The sequence below is a fragment of the Carettochelys insculpta genome, chromosome 7, assembly GCF_033958435.1.
Source record: "Carettochelys insculpta isolate YL-2023 chromosome 7, ASM3395843v1, whole genome shotgun sequence".
NCBI classification, from domain to species: Eukaryota; Metazoa; Chordata; order Testudines; family Carettochelyidae; genus Carettochelys; species Carettochelys insculpta.
Genome location: NC_134143.1, coordinates 16,530,254 through 16,558,102, shown reverse-complemented (window position 1 = coordinate 16,558,102; position 27,849 = coordinate 16,530,254). Strand labels below are relative to the sequence as shown.

The following is a 27,849-nucleotide window of genomic DNA, read 5'->3' as shown; positions in this document are numbered from 1 at the left end:
TATTCCCCATATATGTGCAAAATAAGCATTTACATTTCTAGCCTTGAATATTATGATTCGCTGTAGATTTCAGTTTCCTCAGTGATTCCTACTAGTTTCTATTAAATTCAGTATACGTCTGTTTTTCCCTCAGGTCAAGTTTGGAATTTTATATTCAGGGAGTCTCCCAGAACCGAATGAAAAATGAGAGAAGACCTCATGCCATATCCCCTTGTTTTAAAGATTAAGTAACTATTATACTGTTTTGGGGATCTCTCTAGTTGGAGATCTTTCAAATAAGAGTTCTACAGAGTCACAAAACTTTGAACTAGCTAAAGAGACTTTTACAGTAAAAGCTTTGTTATCTGGCATGCATGGGGGCTGCCAGTTACTAGGCTTTTTCAGCAAACTCAAAAAGTCTTTAAGAAATGAAATAACCTTACTTAACATGACATCTTTTAACATTAATTCTTTATATAGTACTGCAATTTAATGCTCTTCTACTGCTTGAGCCATCAAACAAATGTGACTTCCACAAACACTGGAAAATTATAGCGGGTAGCTATCAGAATTTTTCTGGTTAACTGCCAGCTTATCAAATTTTCTGGATATTAAAATGCTGGATAACAAAGCTTTTACTATAATAAGATCACACATATTTTAAACAACCTAAACAAAGGGTCTTATATCCACACAACCCTAAAAAAACACAGGCCATTTAAAAATTCACACGTGGAGAGTTTGGTTTTGTGTACTTCGGAAAAGGGTTCCTACATAACTAACAAAAACTGAAACAATTGACCAAGAATTGAAGCAGGCTGCCCAAATTCTAAAGTAGAGCTCTCCTGGGAACTAATAGCCTTGGCTACGTCTACACTAGCCCCTTTCTTTGAAAGGAGCATGGTAATCAGCCTCATTGGAGAATACTAATGGAGTGCTGTGATGAATATACAGCACCTCATTAGGCTAATTCTCCCCACGGCAACTTCGAAGTTGTAGCCATGGGCACTTCGAAGTACCCATGGCAATTTCAAAGCGCCCTTACTTCCCATGGGCAGAATTAGCCCAATGAACTGCTGCATATTGAATGCAGCACTTCATTACTATTCTCCAATCAGGCTCATTACCATGCTCCCTTCGAAGAATGGGACTAGTGTAGACACAGCCCTTGCCCTACAGTGAATACAGACTCATTCTGCACACCTTAGAACACAGCACCTTTCTGAGGCCTGAAAGATAGACCAAGAAACGTCTCAAAACACACAACTGAAAGGCAAAAAATAACTTACAATCACAGCAATATGTGGGCTAAGATGTTTGAGGGCAGCGGCCGATCCTGCCAGCAACCCACAGTGTCCTCCCGCAGGGACGATCACAGCATCCAGCTTTGGCACTTGTTCATACATCTCCAATCCCATGGTACCCAGACCTGACAGGTATATAGCACTGTCCTCCCTATGTGGAAAGAACAAACAAGTCACTGAAGCGTTGGGACCCATTAACAGTTCACTCTTGCTCAGATACAGTTTATCAGGGAAGCCACCTATGAAAATACACACTGTTGGCAATGCTTTGTGGGAATTCTGGTACTTCCTGCTACTGATTGGACCCTCACATGCATTGCAGCTAAAGATATCGCCGCAATGAAGCTTAGTAGATGCTTCTGAAAACATCATCATATTGAAAGGCAACATGGAGCACAATAAGAGTGAAGAAAGAGACACAAGTTCAGCAGCTTTAGCCTGGTCAGCAAGTGTTTCGAGATCTCTAAGCCACTTTATAGTTACCAATCCGAGTGTGGCAGGGGTGATGGATTTCATCCAGGGAAGTCAGGATTAAAGTGACCAACAGTGGTTTGCCAGATGACTAAGTGGAACTTTTTGCCCCTGAAAAAGCCTGTCCTGCTGGTTCTCAGGTTACTATAATTATGACCAGGTGAATTCTGTATTGGCATGGCTGTCAGATAATTAAATTGCTCATCAGGAGAGAATTACCATTTCTGTTGCTACCACTCCCTTAGGCTCACGAGTTCGAATATCCTCCCGTCAAAAAGGTGAGCAATAAGGAGGAATCTAGTGTGGAATCTACTAGCTCTGTTCGGCTGAGTGAGATTTAGTGCTCATGATAGTGGGAGTTTGCAGGAAACTGAAGCGCTGTGTTTACACAGTCACATAGATACAGAACAGATCAGTGGAGCACCAGTTGTTCTGCAATTCAGGGCCAAAATCTGACACAGTAATGCCACTTTGGAACACCTCCCTGGAGGATAAGAGGAGGATTTATTCTGCCTAAGTATTCATTGGAAAAATACTTATAGCTACAGGAAGTTTAATGAACATACTAAGATTGCACTGTCATGTGACTGGATTTTTATATTGGGTATGGAAGCCATTTTACATGCCCAGTGTATCCATTGGCTCCAAATATTGCATAGTTGGGCCATGTGAAGTGTCTAATGAAAGCTGCTGATGTCCTGAATTTATGTATGCTACTTATATGTCTGTATCTTGTTGGTAGGTAAAGTTACAGATTTTAGCTATGTAGCTGGATTAGAAAATGTTTCAGTGCTAAGATTCACAATAGGAGGTGCGAACTCAGCCCCAGCCAGGACATTGGGCTAAACAATGAGGTGGAAGCCAAGTGCTCAGATGTCGGATCCACACCCACAGGCTTGGGACTTGTCAATGGAATGCAGCCCACTGGTCAGGTGGCCTGGTCTGGGCAAAGGAATTGACACTGGATGCCAAAGCATCATCCCACCTGTCATGTAAATAACTGGAGCGAGCTAGCAAAACCCACGACCAGTGGCATTTTGCCACAGTGGCTCACCTGCATCAGGTGACTTTCAATCCTCAAGGGCCTGATGGGAAGAAGTGCTTGATCCCTGGACACAAGAGAGACTTAGCAATGTCTATCTTAAATCTTTTGTCTTTTGGTTCCTGTGTCTGTCTCCAAGGTCCCATGTACTATCATGTGGACCCCTGTGGACTAGATCTACAATTCTCCAGTAACTAAAACTATGTAACCTGAAATGGACTTTCATAGACTTTCAAGAATCAGCAAATAACATTGCTGGCCTGCATCAATAGCTGTAATTGATGTGTGTAAAGTACTGCTTTAACAATTTGTCTCTCTAATCTAATAAATCTTTAGATATTTAGATCAACAGGATTTGGGCAAATATGTTGTTTTTGGGTAAGATTCAAGTATATATTGACCTAGGACTGTGGCTGGGCCCTTTGGGGCCCAGAAGAATCTTTGTGGGGTTTGTGAAAAAGGTTTTAAAAAACCTTTCACCTGAGCTGGGGTTGTCTCTTCTGGGCTGGTACGCAGCTAATTCATCTGCGGATTTGCTTCTGTGGCTTCTGGCTGGCAGAGGTGTTGTCGTGGCTGGTTGGATTTGCCTTAGTGAGAAGAAAATCCCAACCTGGGGCTGTAAGTAGCCCAGATTTTAAGCAAAGGTACCCTGGATTGATATCTCTAGCTGTGTCCAGAAACCTCATTCTATAACATGCACTCATCCAGAAAGCTACAACAAAAAAAAAGAGTTGTCATTTCAGAGATGGCTGATTTAGAACCATTTTAATTAAATGTGCAAATGACAAATTAATCAGAAACTATATGTCTATGGAGTACCTGGGTGCATTCTGCATACTCTGACAAATCCATAAATCGAGCAGAATTGCTGTACCAATGATTTCACTTTTTACATTCTACCAACATATTCATCCCTTAATTTTATCTCTAGTGCAAGGAGTATATTTACTCATTAATTATTTGTATTATAATAACAACCCTTAGAGACCCCAACAGGGATCAGAACTCAAATGTACTTGTTGCTTTTCCTAGACAGTGAAAAAGATAGTCCCTTGCCCTGAACAATTTACAATATTAATTAAGAAGACAGAGAGAAGGGAAAATTCAGCATCATCTCTGTTTTACAGATGAGACAGAAAGAGATTAACCAAACTGCTCAAGATTACATGGAGCTGGGAACTGAACCCCAATCCAGGGCCATAACCAAAAGACCAACCTCCTCCCTTTAGATAGTATTCATAGACTACTAGGACTGGAAGGGACCTTGAGAGGTCATTGAGTCCAGCCCGTTTTAAAAGCAAGATAAAAATATCATTGGTACGTTGAAAACTTCTACTGGGAAATTAGAACACCTTTCCAACCCCCAACCTAGCATTAGGTTTTTTTGTTTGCTCTCGTTCTTTTTAAGTGACCTTTGCAATCTACATATCAAAGTTCATGAGACCTTGCAGAGGTGAACGTGAATCTGGAAGATTTAATTTACAGATAATGCTGCTTTTAAAATCTGAAGATGTATCAAATGGTAGACTACCTTTCATACGTCATGATCAACATGCCTACAAGCAGCTGGACAGGCACTTTAGATAGTCATATGTTCCTTGCTGACATTTGGAAAGGACTCCAAACCATACCTCCTATATTAATGTCTAAAATTTCCATTCATGGTGAAAATAAAATTCTTTAGTTTTTTTTAAAAACTGCATGCTTAGCTATAAAACCAAAGATGAGTATCACTTTTGCTTCCCTCCTTATACATAAACAGTAATTTAATAGAACAAGAATCTCATATGTGGATGCTAAAATTAGCACTTGTGATATAAAACTAGCTAGCTGATGGGTGCTTATTTATCTCCAAAATATAGTATTCATATTCCCAGGCTACGTCTACACTAGCCAAAAACTTCGAAATGGCCATACAAATGGCCATTTCGAAGTTTACTAATGAAGCGCTGAAATACATATTCAGAGCCTCATTAGCATGCGGGCAGCCGCAGCACTTCAAAATTGACGCGGCTCGCCGCCGTGCGGCTCATCCACATGGGGCTCCTTCTCGAAAGGACCCCGGCTACTTCGAAGTCCCCTTATTCCCATCTGCTCACAGGAATAAAGGGACTTCGAAATAGGTGGGGTCCTTTCGAAAAGGAGCCCCGTCTGGACGAACCACGCGGTGGCGAGCCACATCAATTTCGAAGTGCCACGGCCGCCCGCATGCTAATGAGGTGCTGAATATGTATTTCAGCGCTTCATTAGTAAACTTCAAAATGGCCATTTGCATGGCCATTTCAAAGTTTTTGGCTAGTGTAGACACAGCCCCAGTGTTTGAAATTGGAATGCCTGACATGGGGAGCATAGCATAGTTTTGATAGTATAATTTTGAAAGCCATGGTCCATAAAGGTATTTAGGGTTAGGCTCCTAACTTACACTGATTTCATTGTGCAGACATAGCCCTAGGGATATTTAACCCTGAGAACTACAAAACATGCTTCCTGAGGTTGCAAGCTCATCTGATCTCAAGTAACTGGTGGTCCCATTCGGCCAGTACTTGGATGTGGAGTTAAACAACAAAAACCAGGACACTCAGGGAAGGAATCTTTGTTATTCTCCCTGTAACCCACAAATGAATCCACCCTTTAACATGGTTCTGGAGTCACAGTGCTATTGCACATGTTCTCCTTCCGGAGAAAAGTCAAGCTGATGTCCTGAAAATGTATGACTCAAAGATCCCCAGCCAATAATGCAGCACGATTGTAGACATCACAAGTGAATTCCGGCATAGGTAACTATGTACTGCTACAAGCAGGGATGCTTCCTGTGAGTGTCCATCATACACGGAATGTTGTTCAAGTCTACACCCGAAATAGCATGAGTCAGGCTTTACTTGGTGGCACAACTTTCTTTTTTAGTTTTGGCGTCTGAGTGATGTTGGTATGTGGAATTAGGGTTTTGATCACACAGTAATAAATCACACACCTTTTCATTATGACAGTTTTAGCTTTGAATTAGTCACGGTTCTTAAAAGCTGCTTGGTAAAAGTATCTATACGTTGTAATTGAGATTTACAGTAATCAGTTATAATTATGACTGCTATACGAATTTTCAGAAGCACCACCTATTGGCAGCAGAGATACCTGGAAAGATGCTTGTCTCAAAGCTTCCAGATTTATAAACCAAGCTGAGATCATGATTTAAAACAAACCAACAAACATTAGTTATGCATGATGTAGTGTTCCAAAAAACAGACCTCTCATTGGTAAAAACAGCATCAGTTGAAACACAGGTCAAAATTGGTGAGAACTGGAGTAAAATGTTTGAGTGGTGATTTAATACCTAGGACTATGATTTTCAAAGGAACCTCAAGAAACTTTAAATGCACTGTGGGTTTGGGGCACTTAACTCCCTTAGACTTCTTTGAAAGTTGTGACCTAAGACTATATATTCTATCCTGAGTTCACACATGGAAGTCCTACTGCCCTAGTTAACTCTAACGGTGAGTAACACATTATGCACTGGAATGCTCTGATGATCAGTAAATCTACTCAAAAATCAAAACTAGAGATGGATGAACCAATTAGGAAAGACTTGTGAACTCTCTTTGTTCCATTTATTTTACAATGTTCATTCTTAAATTATAACAACTCCTTACAATTTTTGTTTATATTCTCCCATATTAAAACAATGTCCCCTTGGTCTGGCCTATCCAATTCCCTCAAACAGATAGTCATGCCCGATTTTATACTCATCCTTAGCTAGTTTAATACTTCAGCTATATCACCTGTTAATTGCCTTCTCTCAAGGCAGAGTCCTACTTTCGTCAATCATTCCTCACAAGCAAGACTCTTCATTCCATTAATCTCTTCTTGCCTTCCACTGTGTTATGTCCATCATAGCCACATTTTTCACCAAGAAAGGGACCAAAACTGAATACTACTTCATAAACTATCAGCACAGTATGCTTAGACTTAAGACTTGTTTAGACACAAGACACTATTTTATTAGCCTTCTATGTATGTGTATACTAGACTTAGAATTTAAGAGACTGGTCTAGCAAGATATCTTTTTTTTCCCTCTTCCATATTAACTAATTCAATGCCATGTATGTGGCACTTAGTTTGACCCAACAAAATTCATCCCTTGGCTGTTAGACACATTAGGTTTCATATTTTAGCTCTGTTCCCAGACACCCAACCAACATTGTACTGTAAAAACAGTTTCAGAAGGATGTGTCTTAACTGTTCCCCTCTTTCAGTATTACCTACATGTTAGGGTCTCAAGTCAGGAAGTCTTTTTCTTAATGCACATCAGAGTGAGAGTAGTTAGCAGGAAAGATTATACTTCTCTCTGAACAAAAAAAGGCCCCACCCACGCAGTGATGCAAATTTGGCCACTGCTCACATTACAGGGCCCAAGACCAGGCATTATACTTACACAAGTCCCTTAGGGCTGCCACTCCTGCCTTGGCCTGGTCATTGGGAAGCAGAGGGATAAAGGGTATTTTTGTGAGTAATTTCCTGCCCAGATGTCTTTGGCTGGCATCTATAGCCAACTCATTACTGTTCCCATTGCATACTTAGAGCACTTTTCTTCTTCTGTCTGTTGTGGCCAGGCAGGACCTGCTGCTGATTTGTTGTTAATAACCACTTCTGACAAGTTAACACCTGGTTGTCTCTGGCATCTCCTAGGCCTTGTGCTCAAGTAACTGGTTGCTCATTTTCCTGGACTGGATGGCAGCCTAAGATTAGAAGATTTCTTTGCCTTAACCTTATGCTCCCTTGTTAGTTCTCCCTCCCAAGACCCTCGCTGCTGTTCCCTGGTTATTCTGCTGGCCCCTATAGCCACAGGCAGGTGGCAACAGCATTGTCCAGCAGGTCTCTGTCCATAGCCATAGTAGGCTTATGGATCATACTCCAAGATGCATCTCTATGATTAGTCCTCCAGGCTAAATCACTATAGACAGAGGTGCAGCCTCCTGAGATCTTGCACTTTCCAGTCAGTAAGAGTGAAGCGCCTAGTGAGGAATAATGCAAACAGTGGCCAAAAAAAGGAGTCATCTTGCCAATCTGGAAGAATTAACAGGTCTGAAATATGTAGAGAACCCATTTTGGATTCCCTCTCTTTCTAAGGACAGTTCCCATGATGGATTTGCAGGATGATGCCTTCATAGGAAATCTTCCACCATTTTAATATTAAATGGTTGGATTTGCATTTCCATATACATGCTGTCCATCTAAAATAGTTCTACAAGGTAGGAGGAAGAAAAATGTAAGGCGGGGGTGGACCTCTTTTCAAGTTTTACTTTCAACCTGTACACAAGTGTAATACAAAATTATAACCAAAACCAAACTTGCTTCACTCATACAGGAAACCATGCCAAAAAAGAGGGAGAAACATCAGTCCAGACTCTCATCCAATCTATCCCAGGCTCCTAGGAAACTCAGTGAAACTTTTAGTGAGCAACGGTCCAGTTTGGTGGTATGACACTAAAGAGGCTTTGCAAAGAACAATTAGCTGATAAACAGATTAGCTGAACAACTGTCTGATTAAACTTCCACTTACTCTTCAAGGTATAGATAGCCATTCTCATGGGCCAGCCTTTTTGCATGGATCTGGGAATCCTTGGCTGTAGTGCCATAGGAGATCACCATGGCACCGTATTCACGGCACAGTTTCACTCTGGCTGGTGAAGTGTTGGTAGACATGATGACAAACACTGGAATGCGGAGTTCCGAGGCATGGTATGCGACTGCCATGGAAAAGTTACTGTCAGAAGCCACTATTACGCCCTTTCTCTGCTGCTCCTGCAAAACACGTTTGCTTCTTCATTACATGGTATCACAGAAAATGGCAGCCTGGTCATATAAGCATGCAAAGGTTGATGATGATGGTTGATTTCATTCTCTGGACTATACTGTGCTAGTTTTTATTGGTCTTAGAATCCTAGGATTGGAAGGGACCTCGAGAAGCCATCAAGTCCAGTCCCCTGCCCTCACAGCAGAGCCAAGCACCACCTATATCACACCTGTTAGATATTTATAACATGTCCTTAAATATCTTCAGTGATGGTGATCCCACAGCCTCCCTAGGCAATTTATTCAAGTATTTAACAACCCTGACAATTAGGAAGTTATTTCCTAATGTCCAACCTAAATCTTCCTTGCTGCAGTTTAAGTCCACTGCTCCTTGCCCTATCCTCAGAGGTTAAGGAGAATAATTTATCTCCCTCCTCCTTATAACAATGTTTTAGGTATTCGAAAGATGTTATCATGTCCCTGCTCAGTCTCTCTTTTGCAAGCTAAAAACCCTCTGTTCTTTCCATCTTCTCTCATAGGTCATATTTTCTAGACCTTTAATCATGTTTGTTGCTCTTTTCTGGACTTTCCCAAATACTCCACATCCAAAATGTGGCACCCACTCTTTCCCCCCCCGAGTGTTAAATTCTCAAGGTGTGACACCATGATACGGCATATGCATCTCTGTGTGATCTAATGGCTTAAAATGTAGGTCTAGGAATCAGGAAGTTTTGAGTTTCACTCCCAGCTCTAATATTCCCTGGGTCTAATCCTTCTCCCATTGAAATCACAGGCAAACATCAATTGATTTTTGATACAAGAGCCAGTCCCTATCTCTGCCTTTGGATAAAAAACAAAATCACTTGACTTTTCTGCCTTGATTTCCCCCCTGTAATATAAGCACCTGCAGATACTGTAAAAATCAGTACTTCTCAAGTGCCCCATGTAAGTTAAATATTATTTTTTGTACACATAGGTAGCATCTTATAAGAGAAGAGATAAAACCCATACTGCTGGAATCGTCTCCAAAAACATTCACAAATCTAGTTTCTTCACTTAGAATACACACTGAATTTGGGATTTCAACATTTTTTGTCAGTCCAGTAGTATATAACATGCATCACGATCAACTCATTCAAACACCATGAATAAGCTCTAAGATCTAAACACCACAAAAGTTTCCTTCGATTATTCCCATAACATTTATTGAAAAAATCCTGCTGATGTATCTAATAAAGATGCAAGTACTATGTTTTAATTAATTGATTTACAGGTCTGTCTAGGCCAGTGTTTCTTAAATTATATTCTGTGGAACACTGGTATTCTGTGAACAACTTGCAGGTGTGCCACGAACGTCTGGAAAATTAATTCAAAATTTTACAAGAAAACTAATTTCTGTTATTAAAACCAGATAAAATGTAACTTCTTCATTGCTATGATACTGTATTAAGTTACTTTATTCTGTTTTGTTTTTGCTGTTTGGTTGGTTTTTGTTCTTTTTTTTTTTTGATCTGACAACTTTTTTTTTTTTGAAGAAAATTTTCATCTGTGTTCCACATAAAAAATATTATGGTTTGGTATTCCATGGTCTCAAAAAAGTTGAAGAAACACTGGTCTAGGCTGCTCACTACAGCAATATGTGAATACTTACATAAGAAAATACAGCAAAACTGGGAGGATTTACAAATAATAGGGTAATCTTTAATTTTGCAGCATGAAGTTGTCCCATAGATGAAGCATGCTTTTTTATTGTTCTTTATAGACTTGGGAAATGCATCATACCTGCTGAAGAGATGTTAAGAGGTAAAGCACACCGCGCTCCTTTACAGATCCTGTGTATTGAAGGAACTCTTTCTTCAGATAGATCTCCATTCCATATAGCTTTGAAAGTCTAGAATACTGAGAAATATGGAAACTATTATTGTGTTGCAGTGGTTTTTTACCTACTACATTCCAAACTTTCACTTGCTTTATTAGAGTGATCATGAGTCAGTTCCAGCAAAACAGAAGTATAGGTTGAACCTCTCTAATCCGGAACTCTCTCATCTGGCAACATCTGTAATCCAGAATGGTTTCAGTTAGCTAGGCAAACACTTATCATGGGTGCAGCCAAGTTTCCCAAGGTTCCATAAATTTGTTTATAGCCTCTAGTCCTGGCTCTCAGTGCATCCAGATCTCCCACAGAGCTGTCCTCACTCAGATTGCCTCACCAGAACTCTTTCACCCCACACCTAGATTTCCCCCTCACACTAAACCCCTCTGCACTTGGATCCTCATTGCTGAGCTTGTCTGCCCACATGTAGTGGACCTGGCATGGAGTGACAGGGCTCTGGGATGTTTCTGGGGCATGCCCAGTCCTTGAGCTGTGTCAGCAGGGCTGGATTAAGGAAGGGCTTTAGGGACTGCATCCCTGAGCCTCAGGCCAAGGGCAGGCATGCAAAAAGATTTCCAAGCCAGCACAAGTGCAGAACTTTTTGTGCAGCCCCCTTAGCCTGGGGCCCAGGGATGCAACCACTAAAGCCTCGAGTTCTAGCCTGTCTGGTGGGGTGGCTGTAGCTCCACACACTGTATCCCCCATCTCCCACTGGAGCTGCAAGCACCAGGAAGCTTCTCTGTCTCCCAGGCTCCGCCCCTGCAGTTTCCATTGGCCTGGAATCACAGCCAAAGGGAACTGCAGGGATAGGGCCTATAGGCGGGTGCAGCAAAGTGGCACATAGAGACACTTGCCCAGACTCAGGGAAATATGATGACTTAAAACAATTTCTCTGTTTTAAAAATACTCTGCTTTTCCGACTGTCTTCCTGTTACCCTTGAAGCAGTGTGGAACTGCTAGAGAGAAGAACAAGGAGACAAATATTGCATTGTATCATGTTATTTCCGTCGTCAGACAGTGGAAATAGTGAAGAAATATCCTCCCTGTGGCTTAAACGTCTGATGAAAAATTCCAGCAAAACAGAAAACACATGAAAAACAAAGCTTAGTCAAGCTTACCTAGAACTCAAGATATGTGGGCTCCTGAGGACCCAGAACACACAACCCTATGGAAAAGGCACACCATATTTTCCTTGCTCACCGCATACTACATCCGAAGTTTAATGCTGGATGTTAAGATCCTCTGTTCTTCTAAAGATCCCCTGATGTTCAGTCTCCATTTGGATCACTGGCTCTAGTTCCTGCGTAACAACCCAAGCTGCACTATGCTGGAGACAGATCAACCTCAGAACACTGACTTTATGCACCAGCAATATAATGGGTTAGATCAATGCTTCATAAAAGATGGAGCAAAGTATTACATCATTCCCATGGGCATACCAATTCCTAATACTTTTATTTTTTTTAACTGGACTACACAGTCATCTGTCCCCAAATGTAAATCTGAGCCCCCCCCCAAGAAAAATGCTTGCCTGCTGTGAAGCAAACTGTGTATATGCTGGAAGTGCTTAAATTGCCTTCTGTAGATCACTGCTGAAAGGAACACACCAGTTCTCAGTTTACTGCTACATAAGGGAGAAGATCCTTGTGGCTAGTGTTTTTACCTTCTATGAGTCACTGAAACATTTGCAAATTTAGGATGGTGCAAACACAGAAGAATAAATTAAACATTGGCTGATATCAGCTAAGCTGTTGAAAGGATCATCGTCCTACAGAGACACATCTACTGCTCTTAACACACGTTCTTTCGTCATTGCTGACTAATTCCTACAAAACTAGAGAGATTTGGAGAACAAAGCATTGTAAATATCATACCATGCAGGGGGTTTTCTGAATGCCACTCTGGATTTTGAAAGCTGCACCACTAATATCTTCAAATCGAATCAGCTTATTACAGGCTGGCCGGCTGGTTCTACTGCTTGGCTGAGGGACTGGGTCCAGGGCATCTCTGAGCAATTCCTCATTACGGCTCACTATCTTCATTTCCCAGGTCTTCACGTCCCCATTCAGGTAGTCCTCCTCGCCAAAATCTTTCAGTCTCTCAGGGTTGATGGATGGCGGCTGCTGTCCCACATGACCATTTCTCATCAGCCCCTCCTTACAGCCATGAAGTTCACAACGTAGTGGGGCACCTTGTTTTTTTACTTTCCGGTCACCCCTAGGAAAGAATGAAATATTGTTACAAAGCTGTGATGGATGAGACGGCTACTAGCCCTTTCCTAGTCATCCTAGTATTTAGTTAACTAAATTGCCTGTAAAGGGTTATACCCAGAGATAGTGGATCCCATGTTAGCAAGCAGCCAGGTGTACCAATGGAAAAAGAGAGGGGCACTCTTGAATTGGAGCAGTTATCTGCTGGGTGAGTCCTTTGTGTGGCTGGAGAAGAGGTACAGAGATAGCTTAAGTCTGAAACCAGGTGTGGAAGTTTACAGCAATATCCAGGCCTTGAGAGGAATCTTGGAATAACAGATATGGGGGTAGAGAGGAAATGCTTAGTCAGATGTGATCAGTTTTTTGTTTTTTTTTTATTTTGGGTTTGGTGTGACACTTCTCAGGCTGGCTGGCATACCCCACTGTGCACTGCAACTTTTATATTGAATCCCAGAGAAGTAATTCTCTGTGTTTAAATATTTTTTAAGTTGCTCTGTACACCGAGAAACCAAGTACACTTAACAAGTATGTCTTCTTTGTTTTGTTAATGAAATCATCTTTTTAAGGAGACGGTTTGATTCTAGTGCCCTAGAGGAGGTTCTGCATGTAACGCATGCCTGAGACAAAAAGATCAGTCAGAGACTGCAGTTTCTCTTTGTTTTCAAGCTCTCTTCTAAGGGTGGCCTAACCCCACAGGGAGACATCCCAAGTGTGTCTTTCTGGGTTCTAAAAAGAGGTTTTCTCACGTGGGTGGTGGCAGCCATCTCCCAGGGTCAGGAAATCTGTGACCTTGGGAAGCTTTTAAGCAGAAGCCTATAGAGGCAAGGTATTTTTAAGGTCTCTTGCAGGCCCTAACCTTCTGCACTTAGAGTGGCAGAGTGGGAACCAGCCTTCTGGATGAGTAAAAGACTATTATCTACTGCTTAAGGACACCACACCTCATTTTCTCTTTCTTCCATGCCTCAGACAGATAAATTAAAGCATTAATGGACTATCATTTTCCATAGTGACAGAAAGCTCATGCAGCTAGCTAGCTGGCATTAGCAGCAGATAAGTGGGCACATGAACAAACCAAGCTACATGAATTCATTCATTCCTGATTTTTTTTTATAAATAAGTCAATTAGCAAGTCATTAAATCAGCCTGAGAAGCTACTGACTGAGCCACCAAACAACCTATGCCCATGTGTAGAGCCAAATTCACCATTCATTTTCACCAGAAATACTCCACTGAGTTTTGTGACCGCAGTCCAACTTAGTCCCAGGATAGGGACAATACTTTAGTACTAGCATTAAAATAAAACCTTCACTTAAAATATGAGGGGAGGGAGTATACATTTTAAAATATTAAAAACTTGTTGCCAATGCTCATGATCTGATTATATGTATTTTGTTCAAAAAGAATATGGCATCAATAAGCAATAAGGCCATTTTTCCAAAACTTTAAAAGCAATTGTCAGCATAACTGACTGAGAAAATAAATTTTAAAAGTGGGACATTTCAACAAAAATTACTGAATGTTTCAAAGCCCCACAATTCCACAGACAAAAGAGTTACACTAGGCAAAGAGTTAACCTAGTTAAAAGAAGATGAGGAAGTGTCAATAAAACATGAAGAATTTATATACGAAGACAGGAATTAAACAGCAATGATAAGTGAAGAAGTGTAGGTGACTGATAAGGGAAGCTAAAAGAATAAGTGAAATACCAATTACCGATAGAGCTAAAGATAAGACAAAATAATTTGAAACATTAGGGGACCCCCCTCCAAAATTTACATCAGTTACAGATATGTTGCTAAATATTATTTACAGTTCCACCATCTGTATTGTAGAAATGTTTAATAAATATTTATCTACTGCATTTGGACCAAGTAGGATGATATATCCCTCCAATATGATTCTGTGGATGGAACAGAAAAGAAAAAAAGGAAGTTGTGACACAGCATCTGCTAAAATTAAGTATTTTCATATCAACCAGCCTAGATAACTTACATTCAAGAGTTTAAAGGATTTAGCAGCTCTCTTAACTGCTCAGATTAATTTGTAATGAGTCTTGAAAAACTAAGGACTTTCCAAAGGATTGGAGGATTACCAACATAGCACGAACATTTTAAGAATAATGATTCAGGGTACTACAGATTTGTTAGCATGACATGAGTCCCAGGTGCAATGGTAAATTCAAGATCAACAAAGAATAGGTGGCTAAAATTAAAATTATCGCCTTTTGGCACAGAAGGTAAGTCAGGTGATGACAAAAACTTTTGCTGGTAAAGATTACAGCTAACAAAGATTGGTGGAGACCGTTTAGTCCAAAGCAGACTGTGAAGAGCATCAAAAGGGTCTCTCAAAACTAGGTGACCGGGCAACTGTAGCCAGACAAAATCTCCCCACTACAGACCAGCTTTTGCCTCCCCTCTAAGGTGCCTCAGAGCACACAGGGCACTGAACAGCAGTTAAACAGCACAGTCTTTGATGCTTTCCTAAAGGGGCCCAGATGTGCTGGCTCATCGTGACCCTGAGAAACAGAAAACACAGATAGAGGGCTAGCAGGCTAACCATTTACGAAGGGCCTCAGAGGACTGCCCTTGGCTGGCATTAATGGAGTGATGCATCCACACAGTTATCCCAGAAGAGAAATCTCCACCCTTCTAAAAGAATGTCCTGTACTCCTAAATTCTTTATCTCCTGTCTTACAAGTGCAAATTAAGTAAGAATTGTCCTTGTAAAAACTGGCGTCACAAAAGACAGACCAGTATGATCTGACACCATAGATAAGAAAGAGAATACGTGACCCAAGGGGTATAATGATGGGCCCAGCAGCACACTGACTCTGAGTGCATTCCCACCAACTACCTGCTGGTCGGGTCAGGTGATTGCCTCCCAAGGTCTGCAACTGGGGACGCCCAACCTCATATTCGTCTTTCCGCGGAATTGAGTGACCAATCCTGGCTTGGCTACGCTGGTATCGAGAGATGCAAGGAGGGTAAGATGTACCCACGTTAAGGTCTCCTTTTGGTGTACACAGTTAAAGAATTAGAGCTCTATAGATAGATGTTGTTGTATTAAGGTGTCGTTGTATTGGATTGTAACATAACCTGTTAACACCTGTACTCTGCTAGCATATAAGAAGTAAACAATAGCCTTTTGTAACCGCACGCTTATAACTGTAGCTTAATAAACTTGTAACTAGTTAAGATCTGAGCCTGACTGCTGTTACTCTTTGTCATTGCAACACAGCCAGCACAATCAAAAGAACTTTAACCTTTTGGTTACCACAGCCTGGCCATAGGTGAGAGTGCTAGGAGCCCAGTGCTCTAGCAGTTAAAGACTCGGATGGTAACAAGGGCATAGTTGGTACCTCACCGCACGTTACTCGGCCATCGGCTAACAGCAACAAAATGGCATATGAATTTTAATGTTGAAAAATGCAAAGTAATGCCCATTGGAAAAGAGAATCCTAACTGTAGGTATAAAATGATGGCGACTAAATTAGCTATTATCACTCAAGAGATTGATCTTGGAGTCACTGAAGATAGTTCTCTGAAAATATCCACTCAAGATATAGCATCAGTCAAAAAAAGCAAACAGAATGATAGGAATCATTTAAAAAGGGATAGAGAATATTTTATTGCCGCTATATCCATAGTATGACCCATCTTGAATATTATGTGCAGATGTGGTCACCTCAGCTCCAAAAAGGTATCTTGGCATTGGAAGAATGTCAGAAAGGGCAACAAAAATGATTAGCTGACATATGTCAACAGCTGCCATATGAAGAGAGATTAAAAAGACAGGGGCTTTTTCATCTTAGGAAAAGAGAAGACTAAGCAGGGATATGACAGAGGTTTATAAAAATCATGACTGGTATTGAGAAAGTAAATGAGGAAAATTATTCACTTTTCCCCATAACACAAGAACTAGGGGTCGCTAAATGAAATTAATAAGTAGGAGGTTTAAAAAGGAAGTATTTTTTCACCTAGCGCATAGTTAACCTGTGGAACTCCTTGCCGGAGGACACTGTGAAGACCAGGACTTTAACAGTGTTCAAAAAAGTAGTAAATAAATACATGGAGGGCAGGTTTATTAATGGCTATTTGCCAGGATGGATAGGAATGGTGTCCTATTTTTGAGAAGATGGGAATAAGCAACATGGTTACCTATTCTGTTCATTCCTGTGAGACACCTGGCATTGTCCACTATCAGAAGACAGGATACCGAGCTTGATGGACCTTTGGTCTGATCCAGTTTGGCTGCTAATGTTTTTTAAAGTAAATGATAAAGATGACAGGTTATTGTTGCAAAGTAATCTGATGTGCCTGCTTAAATGTTCACAGTACAACAAAATGCTTTTTGAAAACCACTAAATGCCAGTTAGTACACCCAGCACACAGAATGCACCTATGCCTATAGGATGGAAGACTTAGAAACCAGCATCTCAGAAAGATTTAGAGGTCATTGGAGATAATGGCCTCAGCATGAGCTGTTGGTGCAATGCTGTGGCAAAAAGTCTATATTAAAACAGAGTCTATCAGCTTGGGAAGTGATTTTGCTGTACACAGCATTTGTATGAGTGCTGCTAGACTACAGCATCCATTTCTGATGTCTGTGGAAATATTAGAGAGTGTTCGAGGGAGGACCCTGAACTTTATCCACTAGCTAGAAAATATGACTCACCAGAATAGGGACCAAAGGAGAGAAGGCTTCACTAGCCAGAGGCTAGTGACCAGCAGGAGTGTGTCCAGCTGGGGGCTGCTAACAGGGGAGTTTGCCTGGGACAGAAGGTGAACCCCACTGAACCAGTCAGCTCTAGTATCTTCTGAGCAAATTCTCTGAAGAAAGGAAAAAATGGATAGTGACAAGTCTACTGACAGGTCTGTTGTGACCTGCTATGCATGTGCTATGTTTGTTTTCCTCCCAGAAGATAGAAGGGATTTCATATGTACCAAGTGCAAGCTGGTCACCATCTTGGAAGAAAAGGTTAGAGGACTTGAGGTGCACATATCAACCCTTCAGTCCATCAGAGAAGGTGAAGACTTCCTCCATAGAAGGCATCATTTAGTACTGCAGGCACAGCAGGCTGAGCAACCAATGAGGCCAGTAGAAACTGAGGAAGAAAACTGCAAGTATGTGACCTCCAGGAGACAAAAACCAATTCAGTTATCTCCAATTTCTGTAGAGGTAAGCAACCACTTTCAAGCTCTCTGCATGGGTGATGTAATGGAGAATTCCATGGCTGAGATATCTCAGAGAAGGGATCTGAAGAAGAACCTAGTGCCTGAAAGGCATGGGATACATAGCCGTAGGGAGGGCAGTTCTACAACAAACCACCCCCAAGAGAAGATGGGTGGTGATGGTCGGGGACTCCCTCCTAAGAGGGACTGAGTCATCCATCTGCCATCCAGACCTGGAATCTTGGGAAGTTTACTGCTTACCAGGAGCTAGTAAAAAATCATCAAACTTGTGGATTATTACCCCTTCTGGTGGATTATTACCCCTTCCTACTTCTCCATGTAGGAACCAACACCACAGCAAAGAACGACCTTGAGCGGATCGCTGTGGATTATGGAACTCTGGGAAGGAAGATCAAGGAATATGGAGCACAAGTGATGTTCTCATCTATCTTCCCTGTTGGAGGAAGGGGTCCAGGTAGAGATCATCGAATCATGGAAGTAAATGCTTGGTTGCACAGGTGGTGTCAGAGAGAGGGATTTGGTTTCTTCAACTATGGGATTCTGTTTCAAGAACAAGGATTGCTAGGAAGTGACGGGACCCACCTAATGAAGAAAGAAAAGAGCATCTTTGTGGGCAAACCTAATGAGGAGGTAAGTGGGGAAGGAAGAAGGTATAACAAAGGAGGTATAACAAACATTCATTCAAAAGGACAAAGTTGGCTTATTATCTAAGATGTTTGTATATGAATGAAAGAATCTTGGGAAACAAACAAGAGGAACTAGAGGCCCTGGCACAGTCAGAGAAGTATTAGGTGATTGGAATAACGGCAACTTGGTGGGATGACTTACATAACGAGCATTGTCATGGAAGGGTATAAACTGTTCAGGAAGGACAGGCAGGGGAGAAAAGGTGAAGGAGTTGCAATTTATGTGACAGAGCAATTTGATTGCTCAGAGCTCCAGTATATGGAGGGAGAAGAGAGAGATGAGTGTCTTTGGGTTAAACTTAGAAGCGGAAGCATCAGAGGTGATGCTGTGTTTGGTGTCTACTATAGGCCAGCAGATCAGGTAGGTGACGTACACGAAGATTTCTTCAGACAAGTAAGATAAGCTTCCAAAGCACAGGTGCTGGTTCTCATGGGAGACTTTAAATCACCCAGACATTTGTTGGGAGACCAATAGAGCAGCACACAGACAATCCAGGAAGTTTTTGGAGAATGTTGGGGATAACTTTCTGGTACAAGTGCTGAATGAACCGTCCAGGGGCTGTGTGGGGACTGACCTGCTGCTTACAAACAAGAAATAGTAGGAGAAATAGAAGTGGGTGGCATCCTGGGCTGCAGCAACCATGAGATGGTAGATTTCAGGATTCTGACTAAAGGAAAAAAGATGAGCAGTAAAAGTACGGATCCTTGATTTCAGATGAGCAGAGTTCGACTTCCTGAGAGAACTGATGGGCAGGATCCTCTGGGAAGTGAATAGTAAGGGGAAGGAGAAAAGGAGTTCAGGAGAACTGGCAGTATTTTAAAGAGGTCTTATGGAAGGCACAGGAACAAACCATTCTGAAGCTCAGTAAGAAAAGCAAATATGGTGGGCTACCAGCTTGGCTTACAAGGGAAATCCTTGGCGAGCTTAAACTCAAAAAGGAAGTGGAAACTTGGACAGACAACTAAGGAGAAATATAAATATATGGCTGGAGAATGCTGGGGGGTAATCAGGAAAGTGAAAGCACAATTGGAACTGCAGCTAGCAAGGAATGTGAAGGGCAACAAGAAGGGCTTCTACAGGTATATTAACAATAAGAGGGTTATCAGGGAGACTATGGGACCATTACAGGATAGGGTAGATAACCTGTTCTTTCCCCACCGAGGGCTGCCCACCTCCTTCCCATACTGCATTACTTAGTGCCGTAGTCAGGGAGCTGACTTTGTCCGTGAAGACTGAGGCAAAAAAACATCGGGGACTTCAGCCTTTCCCATATCATCCGTCACTAGGTTAAGAGCTATTTAGAAAAGCTAGACACACACAAATCCATGGGTCTGGATTTAATGCATCCAAGGATACTGAGGGAATTGGCAGATGTCACTACAGAGCCTTTGGCTATTATCTTGAAAACACGTGGTGATAGGGAGAGGTCCAGGATGATTGGAAAAATGCAAATGTAGTGCTCTTCCTTTAAAAAAGGAAAGAGGGACAATCCAGGGAACTATAGACCAGTCAGCCTCACCTTAGTCTCCAGAAAAATCATGGAGTGAATCCTCAAGGAATCCATTTTGGAGCACTTGGAAGAGGGAAAAGTGATCGAGAGTAGTCAACATTGATTCAGCAAGGGCAAGTCATGCCTGACCAATCTGATTAGCATCTATGATGAGGTAACTGGACTTGTGGACATGGGGAAGTCAATGGATGTGATATACCTTGATTTTAGCAAAGATTTTGATACAGTCTCCCACAAGTTAAGGGAATATGGATTAGATATATGGACTGTAAGACGGATAGAAAACTGGCGTGATGCGTGGGCAGATGACACTAAGGTAGTGGGTCTGTCAGGTACATTGGAGGGTAGGGATAGGGTCCAGAGTGACCTAGACAAATTGAAGGACTGAGACAAAAGAAATCTGGTGAGGTTCAATGAGAACAAGTGCAGAGTCTTGCACTTGGGATGGAAGAATCCCAAGCACTGTTACAGGCTGGGGATCAACTGGCTAAGTAGCAGTGCAGCAGAAAAGGACCTGGGGATTACTGTGGATGAGAGGCTGGTTATGAGTGAACAGTGGGTCCTGTAGCTAAGACAGTTAAAAATATATTGGGGTGCATTAGGAGAAGCATTTCCAGCAGATCTAGAGAAGTTATTACTCCCCTCTACTCGGCACTGGTGAGGCCTCATCTGGACTATTGCATCCAGTTCTGCCCCCCCTCCCCCAGTATAGAAAGGATGTGGACTCATTGGAAAGGATTCAGCAGAGGGCAATGAAAATGATTAGGGGGCTGCAGCACATGACTTATGAGGAGAGGCTGAGAGATTCAGGCTTATTTAGTTTGCAAATGAGAAGACGGAGGGGCGATTTGATAGTCTTCAACTTTCTGAAAAGGGGCTCTAGGAGGATGGAGACTGTTCTCAGTGATGACAGATGGCAGAACAAGGAGCAATGGTCTGAAGTTACAGAGGGAGAGGTGGAGGTTGGATATTAGGATTAACTATGTCACCAGGAGGGTGGTGAAGCACTGGAACGCGTTACCAAGAGAGGTGGTGGAATCTCCATCCCTAGATGTTTTTAAGTCCCAGCTTGACTTAGTCATGGTGGGATGATTAGTTAGGGTTGATCCTACTTTAGGCAGGGGGCTGGACTAGATGACTTCCCAGGGTCTCTTCCAGTCCTATGATTCTATGATTCTATGGGAGGCTTAAAGAGCTCATTCTAGTCCATTTCTCAAAAAGCAGCTGAAAAAGTCTGGGGTCTGCTCAGGCTGAGTCCCCTTTGACTCACCCTGACTTCCGCAGGCCCGCTCTGTCCAAGGTGCCCCCACTAGCATGCAGCTAGGTCCAAAGCATGAGTGAGACTGAGCTCCTCTGTCCAGAAGCCTTTCTTATAGCATCTAGCCAGGCCCTGATTGGCTGTCTCTAGCCCTCTTCTGATTGGATCCCAGCTTCAGACCTCACCCAGGGCTATTTTAATCCTTTATGTACCAGAGTTTGGGCAACTGCCCTGTCACATTGATCAAGGAATAGCAAGAGCCAATGTCTAGAAGATGAACTTAGCTTCAGTCCTGAAATAAGATGCAGGGTCCTAACTGTTTAGTCTGTCAATTGTAAACACACCAGGAAAGATAGAACTTTATACAGTGCCTGGTCCAATGGGGCCCCAAGATTGATAGGCACTTCCAGGTCTTACTGTAATGCAAATAAACTCAGAAATAACAGATCTGAGGGGCATATACTACCATGTTCTGGAGTGGTTGTATTTGCAAATTTACATCTTCATTTCATGAAGAGGAATGCTTCATGGAAACTGCTCAGTCATATTAGCATGGCTGGGTTTAGTTTCTCTTATCTGAAGGTATTTTCCCCAGTGTGACAAGACTAGTGTTCCAAAAAGTCATCTTTACAAGTTACTCGTTGTAGATTATGACGTGTAGTCCTATGCACGAATTCTCTGAACAAATAAAAGCCAAACTTCCAGAAACTCTTGGAATTTACAAAGTGACTAATGGAGAACAAGAGACATAAAACAGAACAACAGTGATTGGAAAGATTGGGGATAGCTCCCCTGCTCACACTTTTGCAGTTATAGGAGAGCTAATAAAATTCAAACTGCACTGTAATTGCTCAGCATCACTAATACAAAATGTTTGCCAGATTCTTTTTTTAAATGTGTTTTTCAATACGATATTTTAGTACCCTTGCCAACAAAAATCTATGAGCTGTGATAATTTTCTATGGCCTTGGAACACTCTCAAGTGCTTTAGAAGGTCATCCATCCATGGAGATTGTGATCAGACGGGCCTCCTAGTTTTACATTGTTTATCACCATGGTGCTGCACATTCTAATCATTTTCAACAAGACCTTCATGGCACATTTAGAAGGAAATGTTTCCTGGACAAATCTGCCTTTTTCCAGAGCTGCAAAGCCCTGTGCTGAAGAATGGCCATCAATGCTCATACATGGATTCCTGAAGCATATCAGAGTTGCTGCCTCTCCCAGTACATTCTTGTTTGTTCCACTGTGTGTCTTGGAGGATGAATGTTTTGGGCAGCTGATGAAGGTTGTTTGTTACTTTGGAGGCAGTCCTGCCCTTTTGGCCTCTTCTGTTGCAGAGAAAAACATTTGATGACATGAATGCATGATGGGAGTGTCACATCATAGCCTCAGATCTATATCAGTCAAGATATATTTCAAGATAATTAAGAGTTTTTGTATTTTTAAAAAAAATGGCAATAGAAAAATAGGAGCACGTCTTGTAATTGTTTTGCAAAAGGATACATTTGCAAAACAGCTATAAATCAGTCAGTTCTTTGAACTGAAAATAAAATTCATACTTCATGTACCTAATAACTTAGCCTTTTTAGCCATCAGCCATGCAAGAAACTTGGTACACTTCTAATAATTGATGAACTAGGCAACTGTGTATTTAGGGAGTTATAAGCATGGACACATAACAGACATTAGGAATCTGAATACACTTTGGTGCTTCTACACTAGGAACTAAGTTCGAAGTTAGGCACTACTTTGAAGTAGCCAGCAGAGAGTCGACACACATTTTCCCTTACTTTGAAGTTAACTTCAAAGTAGGAAGCCCAACTTCGAAGTCCTTACTCCATTCCCAGGAATACAGTCGTGCCCTACTCCAAAGTTTAGCTTTGAAGTAGGGTGTGTGTAGATGCTCAGCTGTGAGTAAGCAAGTAAGCAACTTCGAAGTTGTTTTTGTAGTGCAGACACAGACATAAACTGGTAAATGAACATTTCACTTTAGCAGGACACAGCATTTAACACCTGATGGTGTGCATTTTAAAACAAAGATTTTAATGCCAGATTACAAAGGGAGACATCTGAATTGGAATTCATTTTCAAGTTTGATACCTATCACCTCTCAACAAAGTTATCAAGTATCACATGCATTACAAGGACAATTTCCCTACCTTTGATATGAACAGTGACCACAGCCATCCCACTTCACTTAATAGACACTTGCAGAGGATTTTTTTCTCCTCCCTTCTCCCCTATCTAGCTGATTCATCAGTCTGTGTTTTTTCTCTTTCCTTTTCTTTATCCTTTTCTTTAAATTCTCTCCCTCTCAGTTATCAGGATTCTCCAGATTTGAAAAAGTGGGTCTGCCGCATGAAAGCTCATCACCTAATAAATAATAGTGTTAGTCTTTAAGGTGCTACAGAACTGCTTTTTTTGTCTTATGAGCACCTGTGTTCTTGTCTTTTAGAGGAATTGTGGTCTACTGGGTTCAAGGAAAAGCTTTGTTTGCCAGTCAATGAACTGCTGAACTGGGATGTTAGTCTGTTTTAACATTATTGCAGTGGGCCTACTTAGGTATAGCATCTGGCTATATGTTGTAACAACTCCTGTAGAAGCCATTTTTGCCTGCTGTCTTGCGCTAGCCACCATGTAGGAGAACTAACTGCCAACTCCAAAATAAGTACAGGAATCCATTAGCTACAGGCTAATGGATGTGAGAGTTTCATTTTTAAAAACCAATCTGCTCTGAGAGTTTAGCAATTTTAAGACGTGTTCCTGAGAAGAATCTATAAAACACAAACTTCAGCCCAGCTAAATTAGAACCCTGGAAGTAGAGACCTTGTTCAAGAAACACATTTTATCCGGTCTGGCTTAGAATAATGATGAAATAATGTTTTGTTTTGTTTTTCTTAAAGAAGAGTTTTGAAGAGATGAGAAAGTTTTTGTGGGACATAATCCTATCTCCCACTCACCCACAAAAATTCCCCTTTAAGGATACATTTGCAAAACAATTGCTGATGCTACTACAGGACTGCATCCAAAATAACAAGCACCCTGCAACAGCTGCCCTGAGCATTCCTCCTCCAAGACACAGTGGGACTAAACAAGAATGTATTGGGATGCATGTTCCATGTTAAAAGTCAAATATATGGGGGGGGCTGAGGTAGGATGTGGGCAGCAAGGCCAGGGGTTACAGGGAGGGGGAAATGGATGTAGGAGCAGACTCTGAAGAGGGGAGCTAGGACATGGAGCAACGTCATGCCCCTCTTCCCCCTGCTGCAGGGATGCATGTGCTGGCAGCCAGGGTGAGTAAGCAGTCAGAAGCTGCTCTAACCCTTCTGGGCTGTGGGCAGGGCCCCTGGGACATTTAAAATCACCTCAGGTGCCAGATAGGACCAGAGGATGTTCAGGGGGATGCCCAAACCCTGCATCTAAACTCCCTCTCAGAGCCTTAGGCTGGTGGGGGGCGTAGGGTGGAGAGTTTGAGAGAGGGAAGGATGTAGGCTCTTGCGATTCCAGCCAACGACCAACATTTTTGCAAACCTGCCACCCCAGTCCAGTCCCCTATTGCAAATGCAAATCAGCTAACTGCTGTGCCATGTCACATGCCTTTCCCTTCCTGAAGGCAGTATGTTTACGTTGCTTAACTTGCTTCCTCATGTGCTCTTCCAGCAGAGACTGACTTACATCTAATGCATGTGCCAGCAGTTCAGTCCGTGAAAAAACAAAAAGCACGACTTTTTATGCACAGTGGCTTATGATTTAACGATCAGATATAGAACTGGGCAAATAATTGATTTTTTTTTTCACTTCTGTGGCCCTGCCAGAAAAACAAAAACAAGCAAATGGTTGGTTTTGAAGTAAAACTGAAGTGTTTTGTTTTTTCCTCAACAAAACACAAAACTGAAAAAGATGTTACAAGTCAAATGAAATATTTAAGATGTCCTTTAAGATGATTTCAAAATCAAATGTCAATTTGAAATGAAATGTCAGTTCAAGTCAACAGTTTCAAAAATGTCATCTTGAATTAAGATTTCTTTTTGAACACATGTAGAAGAAAAATGTCAACATTTTCATAAACTGTTTTGACATTTTTGAAATGTTTGATTTTTTTGTCAAACTATTCCTAATTCAGGTCATCTTCTCAAATGATTTCAGTTCCCTGAAAAAAAAACTTAATTCTCAGTGAATTTGTTATTCATGGGGGAAAAGAAATTGCCCAGCTCTAAATCTATTCCTCATGATGTATGGCCACACCTACACTAGCAAGTTCTTTCTGAAAATCAGTCCCTTTTTCAAAGGAACATGCTGAGTGTTCACACACAAAATGTGTTCTTTTGATCAGAATTTGCAATAATGCAGCTCTTCTTCCAGAAGCCGTCTTTTGCTCCCGGATCAGGAAGAGCATGTCTTTTCAAAAGCCTTTTTTTGAAAAAAAGAAAGAGTGTGTAAATATTTTGTGGGCTTTTTTTTCAAAAGAGCAGTCCTCATGGCACTGGATTTTTCGATCCCTGGCCTGTTCTTTTGAAAGAGTGGGGGGCTGCGTGGATGTTCTCTATAGAAAGAGTGGATTGATCTTTCAGTCTGTTTTTCTGTGTGTGGATGTGCTCTTTCGAAAGATGATCTTTGAGAAGAGATCTTCTGGAAGATCATCTTCTGAAAGACCACTGTAGTGTAGACATGGCCTATATCTTATGGCTGTTTCCAAATGAATCAGTTGTGCTTTTTAATACCTTTTCTCTTAGAAAAACTCCCTGAATGAGTTTTATTTCCATGCGACTGTCCAGCACACACATTAAACGAATGCCAAGCTGTCAAGTTTTATCATCTACCTATAATTCATCCCATTTAACCTTCATTGTGGTTAGTAAAAACAACAATGCAAACATGTTTATAAACTTACGTTTTTGTGAAGAGTTGCTCAGCATAGCTGGAAAAAAAAAAGCCATATGGAGACATTCCAAAGAGAATGAAGGAACTACAAGAAATTATTTACTGATACAGAGAGGCTTACTCAATGCAGCTGCATAATCATTATTTTGAAATATTCTCTTAAAATGATAAAAGGTTTGGAATACATTTTGTCTTTTTGTTTTCTTTCACAATTCTCATTATTTTAAATTATGTTAAATTGTATCTGTTGAAAAGAAAATTCCTCAACCTTATTCAAATCACAAAATTGCCTTTTTTTTGTTTCAAGGAGGAAAAAAAGCCACTTCTAGCTCTTGCAGTAACTGGTCAATTGGCTGAACTCCACTTAGGCCAGGTTAACACTAGCAAAAAAACCAGTTTAAGATATGCAACTCCAGCCATGTGAATTCTGTAGCTGGAGTTGACATATGCAGAATTGATTTTTTTTTTCTGCTGTCCCCACAACAGGAGGTTGACAATCAACTTCCTTTAGTCATTGCAACAGTGGGAGTACCAGGGCTGACGGTGGAGCCCCAGTGGTTTGGTTTAGTGCTGCTTCACTAGGCACACTAAATCAAACCCGAGAAGCTCAACCACCACCGCATCCTTCTTCTGGTAAGCATATATGTGCCCTCAGATGCAGCATGTATCCATAACTGCTAAACGATTTATTGCGCCCTTCCAGAGAGTGGTTTCCTTTTATGAAGGGAACTCATTCATATTAGCTTGTGTATTGCTCTTGACGATTTACAAGTGAGTCATTTTATTCATTTTCTTAGCTGCAGCATAATTTTGGCTCTTCTGACTGTATAACTCTTCTGAAGTACTGGCACTGCTATCACCTTTCTCCATTTCTACAGGAAGTCTACTTGGGCACACTTCTGAGCCCATCCTTATGGTAAGCTATTTGCTTGCTATATACTGATTGGAGAAGCAAGCCCAGAGGGCATTAGATAACAGCTGCCTTTGTTCTGGTGTTATCTAACCCTGACAAACGATGCATTTCTCAGAAAGGGGTCTTCTGGTTTGTGTGAGCAAAGGAGTCTCTCCTGGTTTGATGATGATGATGGCTGGATTCCAGGTCCCCAGAATTATGGCGGTAAAATAGCCTGAGTTGGTCATATAGCCTTTGTTTGTAACAAATATCAGGGCTAGAAATCATGTGGTCTAAGAGAAGCCTTCTCTTATTGGAAGGTCCATTTTCTAGACTTGATCTCTCTCCAGTATTTCTGTTAGTCAGAGGCCTCAGAGACAGATGAGGTAAGTAAAATGTGGAGCATGCCTGATGCTCCATTCATCATGAAGTATTTGCATAACTGTAAATATATAAGCATATTTCTAAGGCTGCTCTTGTCCTGAACCAACAGGCAATTGACCAAGTGGCATTTTATGTGACCAAAGTGTGGGTCTGCATGGATAGCCGGTCTGGAAAAAACCAGGAAAAATCTATCAAAATAAGAGCTGATGTCAGTGACAGGACCCATTGGCTTTCTTACACCATACTCCAACTAGTGCTGGCAAAATTAATGGATTGACCACAGAAACATCTGACCTTTCAGGCCTCCGTTCATCAGTGTTATCATTTAGAAAAAAAGATTAGACATCAGGAAGCTGGATAAAACAACATGCCAATC

At 41.4% G+C, this 27,849-nt stretch overlaps 1 protein-coding gene across 5 annotated transcripts in view; it reads right to left on the bottom strand.

The window, feature by feature from the left end:
• LOC142016026 (L-threonine ammonia-lyase-like) overlaps window positions 1-27,849 on the bottom strand; it is a 71,151-nt gene that overhangs the window by 17,931 nt on the left and 25,371 nt on the right. For 3 of the 5 annotated variants that reach the window (XM_075000072.1, XM_075000069.1, XM_075000073.1), the window contains 5 exons: window positions 26,208-26,234; window positions 12,331-12,673; window positions 10,366-10,482; window positions 8,351-8,592; window positions 1,269-1,434 (listed from right to left, as the gene is read on the bottom strand). In XM_075000072.1, the coding sequence (XP_074856173.1) occupies window positions 1,269-1,434; window positions 8,351-8,592; window positions 10,366-10,482; window positions 12,331-12,603 (798 nt within the window). In that variant the 5' untranslated portion in view covers window positions 12,604-12,673; window positions 26,208-26,234. The remainder of the gene's footprint in view (window positions 1-1,268; window positions 1,435-8,350; window positions 8,593-10,365; window positions 10,483-12,330; window positions 12,674-26,207; window positions 26,235-27,849) is intronic. The other 2 variants (XM_075000071.1, XM_075000070.1) reach the window with 1 other exon arrangement.